We start from the raw sequence: 16,746 nt of genomic DNA, 5'->3' as shown, positions 1-16,746 counted from the left end.
CCTTACCCACAGTTTTTAAATTTAAGCATGCAAAAGAGGAAAAAAAATTAGATCTTAAAAATCCAGCACTTAGCTGAAACTTCCATAGCAAATGCAAACAGCCTCCTCCTGAAATCGTCTGTTGGGCAGAACTTATACAGTTAATGGTAGGGCCCTGGGTAGTGTTGTAGAACAGAGAGACCTAGAGGTTCAGGTACATAGTTCTTTGAAAGTTGCATCACAGGTAAACAGGGTGGTTAAGGATGCGTTTAGCGCACTTGCCTTCATTGCTCAGACAACTGAGTATAGGAGTTGGGACGTTATGTTGAGGTTGTACAGCATGTTGGTGAGACCACTTCTAGAGTACGGTGTACAGTTCTTGTCCCCCTGTTCTAGGAAGGATATTATTAAGTTGGCGAGTGTTCAGAAAAGATTTACAAGGGTGTTGCCAGGACTGGAGGGTTTGAGTTTAAGGATAGGCTAGGACTTTTTTCAGTGGAGCGTAGGAGGTTGAGAGGTGACCTCATAGAGGTTTATAAAATCATGACGGGCATAGATAAGGTGAATAGCGAAGGTCTTTTCCCAAGGGATAGGGGAGTTCAAAACTAGGGGGTGTAATTTTAAGGTAAGAGAAGAAAGACATAATAAGAACCTGAGGGGCAGCTTTATCACACAGAGGGTGGTTTACATGTGGAATGAGCTGTCAGAGCAAGTGGAAAATGCAGGTATAGTTACAACATTTGAAAGACATCTGGACAGGTATATGAATAAGAAAGGTTTAGAGGAATTTGGACCAGATGGAGGTAAGTGGGACTAGGTTAGTTTGGGAATCTTGGTTGGACCAAAGGGTCTGTTTCTGTGATGTATGACTCTATGAAATCGCACTGGGAATGAGTGATTTCAGATATAAAGAGAGTTTGTAGGATCTGGAATTGTTCAACTTAGAGCAAATGAAGGCATTTGAAATCACGAAGGGTTTGCATAGCGTAAATATCGAGAAACTATTTCCAGAGAAGGTCAGTAACCTTCTCTGGAAGTGAGAGAGAAAAAAGGTGCGAGGCTTAGTGACTTGAATGGAATCATAATTTTTGTTGTAAAACTATATTCTCTTCATAACTCTCCAACTGAAATCTTTTCTTAAAGTAAATGGTCAACAGTTACAGACAGTTTATGATGGGCTGCTACACCCACATAGAATTTGCCGGAATCCTCCAAACTTTCCGCAAGTCAAAGCCAGCTAGTCCATTAGTATCTCATTTAATTGCTGGAGACTTGGCCAGTTACCTATGGTGACTAGAAGCTGCAAAGAGATGTGCCTTCTTGCCTGAAGATCAAGGCACAAAGGAATAATAAGTTACTACTGATCAATAGCAAGATTGTAACAGTGTTCCGGTTAGCCACTGAGGTAGGCCATCAGCATCTCTCTACCTCTCAACACCATTATGATGAGGGTAATCAAAATACTTAATTTCTTTGAGCATCTTAGCAGAAACCAGCACATCACATGACCGGAACCTGCACTTGTTGAATTGCTTCAGCATCCAAGATGGACTTTTGCTTTCAGTTGTGTTGACATCGCAAGGAAAGCAGCATTCGCAGCTAAAAGGCCCACTGTCCATCTCTCTTTCTCTCAAAGGTCTCATCTCCAGAAAGAATTTCCAACTTCAGCGAGGCACAGATAGAGTAGATAGCCAGAGAGTTTTTTCCATGGCTATCATGAGAGGTCATAATTTTAAGGTCTTCAGGAAAGAGTTTAGGGGAGATGTCAGAGGCAGGTTCTTTACACAGAGTGGTGGGTGTGTGGAATGCACTGTCAGCAGTGGTAATAGAGTCAGGTACATAGGATCCTCCTGCTTCACAGGAGGATCCCAAGCGCTGAGGAGGTCACCTAGACAGGGGGCGAAATGTCTGCAACACAAATTCCCAGCTCGGCGAACAGAACCACAACAACAAACACTTGTTACAGATGTGGTCGTTATGAACCACAAAGGGGTCCAGCAGCTCCTACATCCCGCAAGTACAACACATTGCCCAGCCTCACATCTCTTTTTTTACTTGCTTTGTTCTTAATTTGATTTTTAAAAATCTCACACTGGTCCTTTAGTTAGTAGCCTGTAACTATTTCCCTCTTTACCTTCAGTCCGAAAGTTTCCTATAATAGATGGTCAAGTTAATAGCTACCACCAACCAATGAACATACCTGCGATGTCACTCTTTTGTGCTGGGCCCGTCATCCTGGGCTTCAATTTATCTTGTTTAAAAAACTCAAACTATGAGCCAAAAGCAAAAACAAGCAAAATGCGCCTCTTCTCTTCTGCACCAAATTCCCACGTTGCCTCCAAATTCCCCAAACTAATAGTCATGTGGTCTGTATCTTACTCTGGATGTGATCGCTTCTTCCTGACCATGCCCAGTGAATGGAGAAAACTGCCAGGGTTCCAGGGAAAGAGCAGTGGAGTGGAACTCCTTTATAGTTCTTTCAAAGCTATAGTTCAGGCAGGATGGGCTGAATGATCTCCTGCTATGCTGTATCAAGCTCTGATTCTATAAACCAACTTTCAAACGTCTCAGTTTAAAGTATTTCCATCCTTTAAAAATTTAAAGAGTCACCAATCCATCTCTCACCAGCAGAATCTGATGTTTCTGGCCTTTACACATTTGTTGGAGAGTTCAATTTAAACAGATTTAAAGGCCTCAACTTGTTAATCAGATGGAGGTTTCTGGCAGACCAGACAGAGTTACTGTAAAATGGTGGCAGTGATCCCACCTCTTGGTCAGAAGCTCCAGGTTCAAGTTCCATCTAGGACTTGGGCGTTTTTTGAATGCATGTTGGTGATCTAGCCAAACAGCTTGATTGTCAGTCTGCAGATCCTTCCAATATGCCCGATGGCACGGGGTACGAGCAGGAGTGTTTCCTGGTCAGCCACTTTGCAATGCAATGGAAACCCGATGCACTACTCTGCCCATAGGTGTGAACGGATCCAGTAAAGATCTATGACCCAACCCTTGGAAACAAGGACAGGGGAGAAGACAGACACTCTGGACCTGCAGATTTTGATGGGTTGAGATGGGTTTATAAAATCAGCAGTGAATGAGGAGCTAACCCAGGTATCAAGCACAATGACAAGCAATGTAACTCCCTTGTGTATTTGTTGTTCAATTTCTGTCATTTGACTTGCCAAACATTACCGTTTGCTACTTACCAAAGAGCCCATATTTTCCTCGCAGTGTGGAGGACCAAGTAGATCCTCTTTGCTGTACAAAGCCAATGATCTGACATCCCAGAATGCGTGGAAGGTAGGTGTCAGCTTCTATTGTATACTGCCTCTGTTTCTCGTCAACCTTTTGCTCTAAACGAACTGTAGGAGGAGAACAGAAGGACGGATAAAACATGATTGTCTTTCCCATGGCTGGAATAAAAGTCAGAAGGACTGGGAGAGCCAAGATATGTCAGGTTGTAACCGTATACAGTGTGGTGGGGGAAGGATGAATGCCTGCTCTATATCATAGACTCAGAACTGATGCAGAACCAGGTTGTCTTGTGAGACAAGATGCACTGAGTCACCAAATACTTGGCTACCTGCCTTGTGTTCAGGCTGGACTGCTTTCTTTTGTTGAAATTACCCAGTCCTTCATTATTATTTTTGACCTTCATCCTGCCCCCCTTATAGCCCACCCAATGCTCATACCCATCCACCACTCTAACCTGTCCTCAACCTATCCCATTTCTACTGTCATGATGTGGAGGTGCCCGTGTTGGACTGGAGTGGACAAAGTTAAAAATCATACAACACCAGGTTATAGTTTCCAGCTTTTGAACCACATGATGAAGGAACAGCACTTCAAAAGCTAGTGCCTCCAAACAAACCCGTTGGACTATAACCTGGTGTTGTGTGAATTTTAGCGTTGTCCATTTTTATTGTAGAATCTCTTCCTGCTACGCCATGTAGTTGGGTCAGTCACAAACGTTCTGGGCTATTACATCCCCATTCTTCATGCTGGGTGTGAAATTCTTGGACCATAAATACTTGACAATGCTAGTTAGAATTGGGACTGCATGAGTTGCCAACCTTGAACCTTTATTATCTCTTTCTAGCAGACTCCCTCTGCTGGTACATGCGTGTACGCTAGTGGATAAAATGCACAATGCAATTTTCAATTCACTGCACTGTGATGCATTATTCCCCAACTTCATCCATTTTAACTCCCGTGTTCAATTCTATTCAGCACATTTGACTTGATTTATTATTGCCACATGCTCTGAGATACAATGAAAAGTATTGTTTTTCGTGATACCCAGACAAATCATACCTTCGGGTAATAGAACGGAATACAGAATATAGTGTTACAGCTATAAAGAAGGTGCAGAGAAAGATGAACTCTAATTTATGGAGAGATCAGTTTGTAAGTAACAGTGGAGAAGAACTGTCCTTGATTCTGTTGGTCGGTGTTTTCAAACTATTGTATCCTCTGTCCAATGGAGGAGGGTGGAAGAGAGTATAACTGGGATGGGAGGGGTCTTTGATTATGTTGGCTGCTTTCCCGAGGCAGCGGCAAGTGTGGACAGGGTCAATGGAAAGAAGGCTGGTTTTCGTGAAGGACTGGGCTGTGTTCACAACTCTCCGAAGAATGAAGAGATTTCTGCATTAACGAAGCACTTGTATCAAAATGACAGGCTTTACATGAAGTAGCATTCGGACCTCTGCATACGCACTGAAATGAAACAACAAGAGGAATGGCCACACGCCAATGTGTACTAAACATTGGCTGTAAGGATTAGTGAAGTTGCAATCCTGGGATAGCTCTGCTCCCAAATTCTCTTCTGAGCTCCACAGCAATGAAGTTTGAAATGAAGGACTTGGCAGTCAAGTGGATCAAATAAACAGCACCACCTCAGCACCTTGAGTAACCCTCTAACTGTGCATGGCAGCCCTCCCTCAAATGCTCTTTGATACCTGAAGAGAAACATTTTAATATGAACCAAAACAAACAAAGTTAAAGGACCGCAGAGGAGGAATAAAAGGGAAATGTCTTTGAGACAATGTTTAAACACTCAGAGGGTCATATTGCACCAGCATTAGCCAACTGATTCATGAAGGCTTTAACTCAGCTATCTTCGACACGCTGTCAGCGTGTCAGAAAGGGGACAGAAGGGTAGAAACTTGGAAACTAACTAAAAACGTAAAGTTCTGCAAATACCAGCACAATACTGGAAATAAAACCAAAACATTCTGGATGGTAGCAAGTTGAAATAAAAGCAGCAATATGGAGAGAGAGACAGACTGAATGACTCGCGTTCTGAGCAGGAGTCATACTCGGCTTGAAACATTAACTCTACGATCTCTCCGCTAAAGCAGCCAGATCAGCTGAGTATTTCCAACACTCATATTTTTATTTTATATTTTCAATATTTACAATTTATTATGGGATGGAAATTAGATCGGCACTTGAAATTATAATGATTGCCGATGTGACGGATGAATACTAGCATGCTCTGAATGGGCTGAAGGGCCTACTGTTTCCACATTGGAATTCACTCTCTTCATAAGCATGAAGATGTATGCTTCATCAAAAGTTGAGATCGGACATCTACTGATAACCAGCCAGACATATATTGAGCTGGTGGAATTATACAAAGCTCTGTTTTCTTGACTCGACAGAAATACATTGCTTTCCTTTGCATGTATAAAAGATGACAAGACCCTAATGGAGTGAGCAGACAGTCAAAGGATGTGGTCGAAACCCTACAGTCAGCACAAGGGCTTAATAAATGCTTCCAGTCTGGTGATAAAAGTTAGAAATAAGCAGCTCACAAGGAAAAATAGTCAATTAATCATAACTCTATTTATGTCACAGGCTTGTATTTCTTTTTAAGTAGACAGTTCTGAAACATTTTAATATGGACCAAAACAAACAAAGTTAAAGGACCGCAGAGGAGGAATAAAAGGGAAATGTCTTTGAGACAATGTTCAAACACTCAGAGGGTCAAATTGCACCAGCATTAGCCAACTGATTCATGAAGGTTTTAACTCAGCTATCTTTGACACGCTGTCAGCGTGTCAGAAAGGGGACAGAAGGGTAGAAACTTGGAAACTAACTAAAAACGTAAAGTTCTGCATTAACCCTCTTCAGTATACTGTGTAGAAGAATGAGCTGGTTGCCTGCTAACTTAATTGAAAAAAAAAATTTTAAAGGAACCCCCTTTGGACTCAATGCCAGTCTAGTCTCCAAACTAAAACTCACAGCGGAGGTTACACGTGGTTAATGTTTCAAGAGGAACTCCTCACAGTTATATGCCTGGCATCACCTACACGGTGAGACAGGCAGACTCATCAGAAGGAGCACAAATATGGCTGAAAACCATGCCCGTAGAGGTAGAAGGGTCAGCAACATTTTTCAAGGGTTGGTATGCTGTGGTTCAAGTTGGGCAGCACAATGGCTCAGTGGTTGGTACTGCTGCCGCATAGCGCCAGGGACCCAGGGTCGATTCTCTCCTCAGGAGACTGTGTGGAGTTTGCACATTCTCCCTATGTCTGCTTGGGTTTTCTCTGGGTGCTCCGGTTTCCTCCCTCAGTCCAAAGAAGTGCAGGTTGGGTGGATTTGTCATGCTAAATTACCTATAGTATCCAGGGATGTGTAGGTTAGGTGGATTAGCCACAGGGTCACAGGGATGGGGTAGGGGGTGTCGGTCTGGGTGGGATGCTCTTCGGAGGGTATGTGTAGACTCGATAGGCTGAATGGCCTGCTTCCACACTATAGGGATTCATGATACCTATATATTAGCTCAATGGACATCTCAAATTTCAAATCTAATGTTGATCTTGCTTTTCTTTGCTGCCTTAACTTTGTATTCCTCACTCTGTTCTATCACCCTATGATTTTTGTCTCTTCCTATGTTATGACCTGCTGTACTGCACGCAAAACAAAATTTTTCGCTATACTTAGGTACATACGAAAATAATAAATCAAATCAAATCAAAATGAGTCATACACCACAAAGGATTCCTGATGAAGGGCTTTTGCCCAAAACGTCGATTCTCCTGCTCCTCAGATGCTATTTGAACTGCTGTGCTTTTCCAACACCACACTCTTGACTCTAATCTCCAGCGTCTATAGTCCTCAGTGTCGCCGTACACCACATAGATCAGGCTCGTCTTGCAGCAGATGTCTTGAAGTTTATTTACAACAAGCTCAGCTGCAGCAGCAGCAGGAGAGGAGCAGAGCGGGTGAATCCGGAGCCAGAGCTCCTGAGGTGATGTCACACTCCAAAAGGTGAGCCGGGGGCAAGAGGATTGGCTGCTTAGGAACCAGCTTTGCAGACTCAGGAGTTCAATACCAAGAGGGAGACAGAGTGTACTTTTTGTCGTTTGTAGGTTGTTAGGAATAGAGAGTCACAGAAAGATCTGATTTGGTGAGTAGTGGGTAAGTTTGAATAATCGTTTCCGAGTTTATTTCTTTATCCTTGAAATGGCAGGAGAACTCAACCCTGTGGAATGTTCCTCCAGGAAAATGTGGGGAATCTGGGACATTTTCAGTCTCCATGGTGATGACCCCATAAGCAGGAAGTATTATGCACTGCAGCTCCATATTGATTGCATGGAGTGGCTGGAGCTGTGGATGGACTCTCTATGGAGCATCCATGTTTGATATGGAACGAGCAGGAAGCATGCATCAGGTATAGCACATTTTAAACAGCAAAGGCCCTTCAAATGTATAGTGTGTGTAGGGGGTTGCTGAAAAAAAAATTAGGAGGGACCACAAAATGGATTTGGCAAATAGGATCAATGAAAGCCCCAAGGCTTTTTATAACTACATTAAGAGCAAGAGGATGACCATGAAAAGAGTGGGACCAAAGGGGCAAACTATGTATGGAGGCAGTGGGCATGGGTCACGGCATAAATGAATATTTCTCATCTGTATGCACATCTGTATGTAGCTGGGGATTTCAGTCAGGATGGGGAGGTTCTACAGCATTAATAAGGAGGTGGTATTGGATGTTTTAGCAAGGTTAAAGGTGTATAGTTCCCCAGGGCCTGATGAGATGTACCCAGGCTGCAAGGGATGAGGTTGCTGGGGCCCTGGCTAAGAAATTTAATACTGTGCTGGCCACAGACTGGAGGATGACTAATGTGCGCCCTTGATTCAATGAGGGCAACAGGGATAGGCCAGGTTAGTCTTATACCGGCAGTTGGGAAAATATTGAGAAAAGTTCTGAAGGACAGGATTAATCAATGCTTGCAAAGACAAGGATTGATCAGGGATAGTCAGCACAAATTTGTTCAAGGGTGATCAAAAATTGGCTTGCAAGCAGGAGGCAAAGGGTGATGGTAGAGGGATATTTGTGTGATTAGAAGCCTATGACTAGCAGTGTGCCACAGGGGTAAGTGCTGGGACCATTGTTGCTTGTAGTGTAAATGAATGATTTGGATGTACAAGTTACAATTAGTAAGTTTGCAGATAACACAAAAGTTGATGGTGCTGTTGATAGTGAGGAGGATGGTCTCAGGCTCGAGTCTGGTACTGATAACTGGCAAATTGGTCAGAGCAATAGCAGATGGAATTGAATCTCATTAAATGTCAGGTGATGCATGCTGGAGATCCAATAAGAGAAGGATCGACACAACGAATAGTTGATCCTGAGGGAACACTGATGAACAAAAGGACATTGGTGGACAAGACCACAGATCCCTGAAGGTGTCAGCTAAGGGAGACCTGGTGGTGAAGAAGGCGTACAGGATGTTTGCCTTCATTAGTCAGGGAATAAAATATAGGAGCAAAGAAATCTTGTTACAATGTTATAAAACACTGATTAGGCCACATCAAATTTGATATGATTTGATTTATTATTGCCATTATGTGTGGAGAAACAGTGAAATGTATTGTATTGCATGCTAACTAGACAAATCTTACCTTACACAAGCACATCAGGGTAATAGAACAGAATGCAGAATAGACTGTTTCAGCTCCATTTTTGCAGCAGCAGCAGGAGCAGGAGCAGAGAGTGCGAGGACCAGGGGGCTGCCGGAAAGGCAAATTAATCCTTTAATAACTTATCTTGTGAACAGACGGAGTGGACGCAGTGCTGCTGAGTAAGCGAGGTAATATATTTGGGCAGTTGCTTAACCTGAAACACTACTTAGCCAGTGTCTCCCAGTCATCCTCCTCCTCCTCTAACCAAAGAAAATGCTCTGTGCGCCGATTTGATAAGGTTACCAGTAGTTTCAATGGTCTCTTTGGGAATTCAGAACAGTGGGCATGGATGTTAGGGCAGTTGTATGCTCCTCCTGTAGGGTGTGGGAGGTAAGGGTCACCACTAATGTCCCCACTGACTTCATGGGCAGGAAGTGCACCCAACTCCATCTCCTCGGACAGCGTATTAGGGAACTGGATGAACTCGAGATCAATCGGGAGACGGGGGGGGGGGGGGGGGGGGGGGGGCGGGGGGGGGGGGTAATAGAGAGGAGCTACAGGGAGGTAGTCTCTCATCAGGTGCAGGAAAAAGGTAGATGAATTATAGTCAGGAGATGAAAAGGGAAAAGGCAGACAGTGCAGGGATCCCCTGTGGCTGTTCTCCTCAATAATAAGTGTACTGTTTTGGATATACCCTACCAAGGGAAAGCCATAGTGGCCAAGTTTCTGGTACTGAGCCTGGCTCTGTGACTTAGAAGGGAAGGGGGCAGAATTAGATTAGATTACTTACAGTGCGGAAACAGGCCCTTCGGCCGAACAAGTCCACATTGACCCGCCGAAGCGCAACCCACCCATACCCCTACATTTACCCCTTACCTAACACTACGGGGAATTTAGCACGGCCAATTCACCTGACCTGCACATCTTTGGACTGTGGGAGGAAACCGGAGCACCCAGAGGAAACCCACGCAGACACGGGGAGAACGTGCAAACTCCACACAGTCAGTTGAACCCGAGAATAGAACAGTGCTAGTGGTAGGAGACTCAATTGTTAGAGGAACGGACAGGAGATTCTGTGGTCATGAATGGGACTCCTGGAGGGTATGTTGCCTCCCAGGTACCAGGATCCGGAATGTCTCTGATCGCGTCTACAAAACTCTGAAGGTGGAAGGTGAGCAGCAAGACGTCATGGTACACATTGGCACCAATGACAGCCGGGAAAAAGGATGAGGATCTAAAAAGTGATTTCAGTGAGTTAGGCTGGAAGCTAAATAGCAGGACAAGCAGACTAGCAATCTCAGGATTACTACCAGTGCCATGTGCTAGTGAGGCGAGGAACAGGGAGTGAGTGCAGCTAAACACATGGCTATAGGGCTGGTGCAGGAGGGAGGGCTTCAGATGCGTAGATCATTGAGGTACCTTCTGGGGAGGGTGGGACCTGTACATGAAGGATGGGTTGCACTTAAACTGGAGGGGCACCAATGTACTGGCGGGAGATCTGAAAGAGCACCTTGGGAGGGTTTAAACTCGTCTGGCGGGGGATGGGAACCAGAACTCCAGATCAGAGGACAGGGTAGTTGTTGAATGGGCAGAAATACAATGCAGAGAGTCTGTTAGGAAGGATACTCAGTTGATAGGGTAAAGGGATGGATTAAAGTGTGTCCGTTTCAATGCAAGGAGTGTCAGGAATAAGGGTGATGAACTTAGAGCATGGATCAGTACTTGGAACTACGACGTTGTGGCCATAACAGAGATATGGATTTCACAGAGACAGGAATGGTTGCTGAATATTCCAGAGTTTAGATCTTTTAAAAAGAACAGGAAAGGGGTCAAAACTGGAGGGGGCATATCATTGTTAATGAGAGAGTGCATCACAACTGCAGGAAAGGAGGTTGTTAAGGAGGGTTTGTCTACTGAGTCAGTGTGGGTGGAAGTCAGTAACAGGAAAGGAGCAGTCACTTTATTGGGTGGTTTCTATAGAAGCAAGGATCTGGCACAGCTTTCTAGGATTATAGGGTAGCTAGGAAAGAGTTACTCCCAGTGCTACAAGCTAGTGAAGGTAGGAATAGGCGGATAGAGCAGATGAATGCTTGGCTGAGGAGCTGGTGTTTGGGAGAAGGATTCACATTTTTGGATCATTGGAATCTCTTCTGGGGTAGAAGTAACCTGTACAAGAAGGACGGATTGCACCTAATTTGGAAGGGGACTAATATACTGGCAGGGAAATTTGCTAGAGCTGCTCGGGAGGATTTAAACTAGTAAGGTGGGGTGGGGGGGGGGGGGGTGTGGAGGGACATAGGGAGATAGTGAGGAAAGAGATCAATCTGAGACTGATACAGTTGCAAAAAGAAGCGAGTCAAACAGTCAGGGCAGGCAGGGACAAAGCAGAGGACAAGGTAGGACTGATAAATTAAACTGCATTTATTTCAGTGCAAGGGGCTTAACAGGGAAGGCAGATGAACTCAGGGCATGGTTAGGAACATGGGACTGGGATATCATAGCAAATACAGAAATGTGGCTCAGGACAAAATTAATTATCCAGGCAGCTTAATTATCCAGGATACAAATGCTACAGGAAGGACAGAAAGGGAGGCAAGAGAGGAGGGGGAGTGGCGTTTTTGCAGCTGAGGGAGGATATTCCCAGAAATACATTCAGGGAAATTATTTGGGTTGAACTGAGATATAAGAAAGGGATGATCACCTTATTGGGATTGTATTATAGACCCCCCCCCCCCCAATAATCAGCAGGAAATTGAGAAACAAACTTGTAAGGAGATCTCAGCTATCTGTAAAAATAATAGGGTCGTTATGGTCGGGGATTTTAACTTTCCAAACATCGACTGGGACTGCCATAGTGTTAAGGCAGATGGAGAGGACCTTGTTAAGTGTGTACAAGACAATTTTCTGATTCAATATGTGGATGTACCTACTCGAGAAGGTGCAAAACTTGACCTACTCTTGGGAAATAAGGCAGGGCAGGTGACTGAGGTGTCAGTGGGGGAGCACTTTGGGACCAGCGACCATAATTCTATTCGTTTTAAAATAGTGATGGAAAAGGATAGACCAGATCTAAAAGTTGAAGTTCTAAATTGGAGGAAGGCTAATTTTGACGGTATCAGGCAAGAACCTTCAAAAGCTGATTGGGGGCAGATGTTGGCAGGTAAAAGGACGGCTGGAAAATGGGAAGCCTTCAGAAATGAGAAAACAAAAGTCCAGAGACAGTATATTCCTGTTAGGGTGAAAGGAGAGGCTGGTAGATGTAGGGAATGCTGGATGACTAAAGAAATTGAGGGTTTGGTTAAGAAAAAGAAGGAAGCGTGTGTCAGGTACAGACAGGATAGATCGAGTGAATCCTTAGAACAGTATAAAGGAAGTAGGAGTATACTTAAGAGAGAAATCAGGAGGGCATAAAGGGGACATGAGATAGCTTTGGCACAGAGTTCAGGAGAATCCAAAGGGTTTTTACAAATACATTAAGAACAAAAGGCTAACTAGGGAGAGAATAGGGTCCCTCAAACTGTACTGTGCTGTACATTTCTATGACTATAACTCAAAAATGGACTGAGGAGAGCTAGGAGGGGGCACAAAAAAGCATTGGTGGGAAGGATTAGGGAAAACCCAAAGGCATTCTACATGTACGTGAGGAATAAGAGAATGATCAGAGAGGGAGGGTCGATCAGGGATAGCGAAGTGAACTTAGGCCTGGAGTCTGACAAGGTAGGGGGAGGCACTAAATGAGTTTTTTCCTTCAGTATTCACTGGAGAGAGAGACCTAGTTGATAATGAGAACACCGTGGACCAGGTTAATAGGCTTGAACAGATTGACATTAAGAAAGTGGATGAGCTGGAAATTCTGGGAAGTATCAAGGTAGGTAAGTCCCCAGGGCCAGGCCTGATGTATCCAAGGTTACCACAGGAAGCGAGGAAGGAGATTGCTGCACCTCTGGAGATGATCTTTGCTCCCTCATCTCCACGGGGGTAGAACCAGCTGATTGGAAGGAGGCAAATGTTCTGTTCAAGAAAGGGATTGAGAAATCTCAGGGAATTACAGACCAGTCTTATGTCTGTGGTAAGCAAGGTACTGGGAAAGGTTCTGAGAGATAGGATTTATGACTATTTGGAACAACATAGTTTGATTAAAGATAGTCAGCATGGCTTTGTGAGGAGCAGGTCATGGCTCACAAGCCTAATTCAGTTCTTTGAGGATGTGATGAGACAGGTTGACAAAAGTTGGGCAGTAGATGTGGTGTATATGGATCTCAGTAAGGCATTTGATGAGGTTCCTCACAGTCGGTTCATTTAGAAAGTTAGGAAGTGTGGGATACAGGGAAATTTGGCTGTCTGAATACAAAATTGGCCAAAAGACGACAGCGAGCATTAGTAGATGAAAAGTATTATTCCTGGAGGTCGGTGACCAATGGTGTCCCGCAGGGATCTGTTCTTGGGCCTCTGTTATTAGTTATTTTTAACAAATTACTTGGATGAAGAAATAGAAGGGTGTGTTTGCTGATGACACAAAGGTTGGTGGTGTTGTCGATAGTGTCGAGGACTGTTACAGGCTACAACAGGACATTGACAGGAAGCAGAGCTGGGCTGAGAATTGGCAGATGGAGTTCAACCTGGATAAATGCAAAGTGATTCATTTTGGAAGGTCGAATTTGAATGCAGAATACAGGGCTAGAGACAGGACTCATGGCAGTGTGGAGGAACAGTGGGATCTTGAAATCCACATACATAGATCCCTCAAAGTAGCGATCCAAGTTGAGAGGATTGTTAAGACGACGAATACTGTTTCGGCTTTCATTAGCAGGAGGATTGAGTTTAAGAGCCGTGAGGTTTTGCTGCAGCTCTATAAAACCCTGATTAGACCACACTTGGAATATTGTGTACAGGTCCAGTTGACTCATTATAGGAAAGATGTAGATGCATTAGAGAGAGTGCAGAGGAGATGTACCAGAATATTGCCTGGATTGGAGGGCATGTCTTATGAAGAGATTGAGTGAGCTAGGGCTTTTCACACTGAAGAGAAGAAGGAATAGATGTGACTTGATAGGGGTGTACAAGGTAATGAGAGGCACAGACCTTTCCCCAGGGCAGAAATGGCTGTCACAAGGGGTCATAATTTTAAGGTGAGTTAAGGGAGCTGTCAGAGATAGGTTCTTCACATAGAGAGTGCTGAGTGCTTGGAATGCACTGCCAGTAGTGATGGTAGAATCAGAGACATTAGGGACATTTAAGAAACTGCTGGACAAGCACATGGACAGCAGTAAATTGAGGGGTGTGTAGTTTAGGCTGATCTTAGGTTAAGGTCTCAGCACAACATTGTGGGCCGAAGAGCCTGTACTGTGCTGTACTGTTCCAAGTTCTGCAGAGAAAGATCAACCCTAATGTAAGTTCTGTTCATAAGTCTGATAACAGCAGGGAAGAAGCTGTTTTTAAATCTGTTGGTATGAGTTTTCAGATTTTTGTACCTTCTGCCCGATTGGAGAGGATGGAAGAGTGTATAACTGGGGGGGGGGGGGGATGGATCTTTTGTTATGTTGGCTGCTTTCCTGAGGCAGCAGGAAATTTAGATGAAGTCAGCTTTCATGATGAAGTGGGCTACATTCACAACTCTGTAATTTCTTGTGATCTTGGGCAGAGCAGTTGCCGTACCAAACTGTGATGCTTTCTCTGATGTGTCTATAAAGATTGTGGATATGCTGAATTTCCTTAGCCTGCTGAGGAAGTAGACGCGCTGGTGCGCTTTTTTTTTGATCATCGCATCAACATGGATGGATTATGGACTAAGTGCAGATAAATGAGAGTGTGTTAGCTGCTTGTTGGCCGGCAAACATATGACTCTATGACTCTTTCAGTGAATATACACATATCTGTTATGTCACAGATTTATGACGTGGAGGTGCCGGTTTTGGGCTGGGGTCACAGATTTATCCATAGTCTGTGTTTTGGCTTACATTACATATCAAATGCAATAACTTCAGAAAGTGACCATATCATGCATATTCTCCATTTTTCATTGAATCGCAGAATCCCTACAGTGTGGAAGCAGGCCATTTGGCCCATCAAGTCCACACTAATGCTCTGAAGAGTATCCCCCCGAGACCCCTTCACAGTTCCTTACGTACTGATACATGAACAAGAGTAGACCATTTAGCCCTTCGAGAGCACTCTGCCATTCACTAAGATCTGATTTTAACCTCAGCTCTGCATTCCTTAATATTGCTGATAACCTTTCATCCTGGAGGTTATCAAGAACCTTCCTCAAAAATATTCAAAGATTCTGCATCCAACTGTCTTGGGAGAAGGGAATTCTGAAGACTCACAACCCTCTGGAGAAATACCATACCGAGAAATACTCCCGGTGCGCAAGTTCACCTCCACCATCCTGACACCAGTCTATGTACCACCCCATGTGGAAGTGAAGAATGTTCTGGATGAACTTTACAGTGGGGCAAATGCTCTGGAGACAAAATTCCCTGAGGCCTTATTCATTGCGGCTGGCAACTTCATCCAGGCCAGCCTCAAGAGGGAGCTATCAAAACACCACCAACAGGTCTCCTGCTCCACCAGAGGACCAAACATCCTTGATCATTGCTACACAACCAGAGGCGCTGACTGCTCCATACCCTGTCCGCACTTTGGAAAATCAGACCATAACACTGTGCGCCTCCTCCCAGCTTACAAGCAGAAGTTGAAATGATAGGATCCTTCACAGAAAGTGGGACAATGTTCGTCTGAGGCAGCGGAAGGGAACTTCTCCAAGACTGCTTGGAATCAGTGGACTGGACAATATTCAAGAATTCAACATGGGTACGCCACCACCATCTTGGACTTCATTAGCAAATGCATGGAGGACTGCGTACCAAAGTCGTCAATCCCGGTGTCCCCCAATCGAAAATCTTGCATGAATCAGTAAATCCACTGCCTAGTGAAGACTGGGTGTGCTGCATTCAAGTCAGACACCCCAGACATTTCCAGGAAATCAAGATATGATCTCCACAAAGCCACTAGAGGTGCCACAAGACAGTACTAGACCAAGTTAGAGACCCAAATCAACCACATGGACACCAGTCACCCGTGTCACAGCCTACACGACATTACAGATTTTTTAAAAAATGAAGCAGAACAAAATAGCGTACAAAAACACATCTCTCCCTGATGTGCGCAATGCTTTTTATGCTCGGTTCGAGCAGAATGCCAGCGGCGCAGAGTCACCTGCCCCCACAGCCCCGGATACACCTGCTTCCTCTGTCATGGCTGCAGATGTCAAACAAAGCGATGGGCCCAGATGGAGTGCCCCAGCCGTGCACTTAGATCCTGTGTGGCCCAGCTGGCAGAGATATTCGCTAACATCTTTAAGCCCTCTTTACTATGATCTGAAGTTCCCACCTGCTTCAAGAAGACCACCATCATCGCAGTACCAAAGAAAACCCATGCACCGTGCCTCAATGACTACCGGCCACTGGTTCTGACCTCCATAATCATGAAGTCCTTAGAGTGGTTAGCCCTGGCCCATACCAATTCCAGCCTCCCAGCCTGCCTCGATCCCCTGTAATTTGCCCACCAGTGAAACAGGTTCACAGCGGATGCTATTTCCCTTGCCCCTACACTCATCCCTTGAACATCTGGATAATAACCTACATCAGGCTACTCATCAACTACAGCTCCACCTTCACCAACATAATCCCTACCAGACTTATCTCAAAACTTCGAGACCTCAGTCTCAGCTCCGCCTTCTACAACTGGATCCTCAGCTTTCTGACCCACAGTCCACAGTGAAGATAGACAAAAGCACCTCCTCTATGATAATCCTAAACACTGGCACTCCGCAAGGATGTGTACTCAGCCCCCTAC

The 16,746-nt window shown here is 44.6% G+C and overlaps 1 protein-coding gene across 4 annotated transcripts in view; it reads right to left on the bottom strand.

Moving 5' to 3' along the window:
• The window catches only part of LOC140464425 (uncharacterized), a 409,548-nt gene that overhangs the window by 213,537 nt on the left and 179,265 nt on the right, over window positions 1-16,746 (bottom strand). For all 4 annotated transcript variants that reach the window (XM_072559463.1, XM_072559465.1, XM_072559466.1 and 1 more), the window contains exon 25: window positions 3,183-3,338. In XM_072559463.1, the coding sequence (XP_072415564.1) occupies window positions 3,183-3,338 (156 nt within the window). The remainder of the gene's footprint in view (window positions 1-3,182; window positions 3,339-16,746) is intronic.

Source organism: Chiloscyllium punctatum, chromosome 40, assembly GCF_047496795.1.
Source record: "Chiloscyllium punctatum isolate Juve2018m chromosome 40, sChiPun1.3, whole genome shotgun sequence".
NCBI classification, from domain to species: Eukaryota; Metazoa; Chordata; class Chondrichthyes; order Orectolobiformes; family Hemiscylliidae; genus Chiloscyllium; species Chiloscyllium punctatum.
The sequence above is the reverse complement of the archived record's forward strand: the minus strand, read 5'-3'. Positions and strand labels throughout refer to the sequence as shown.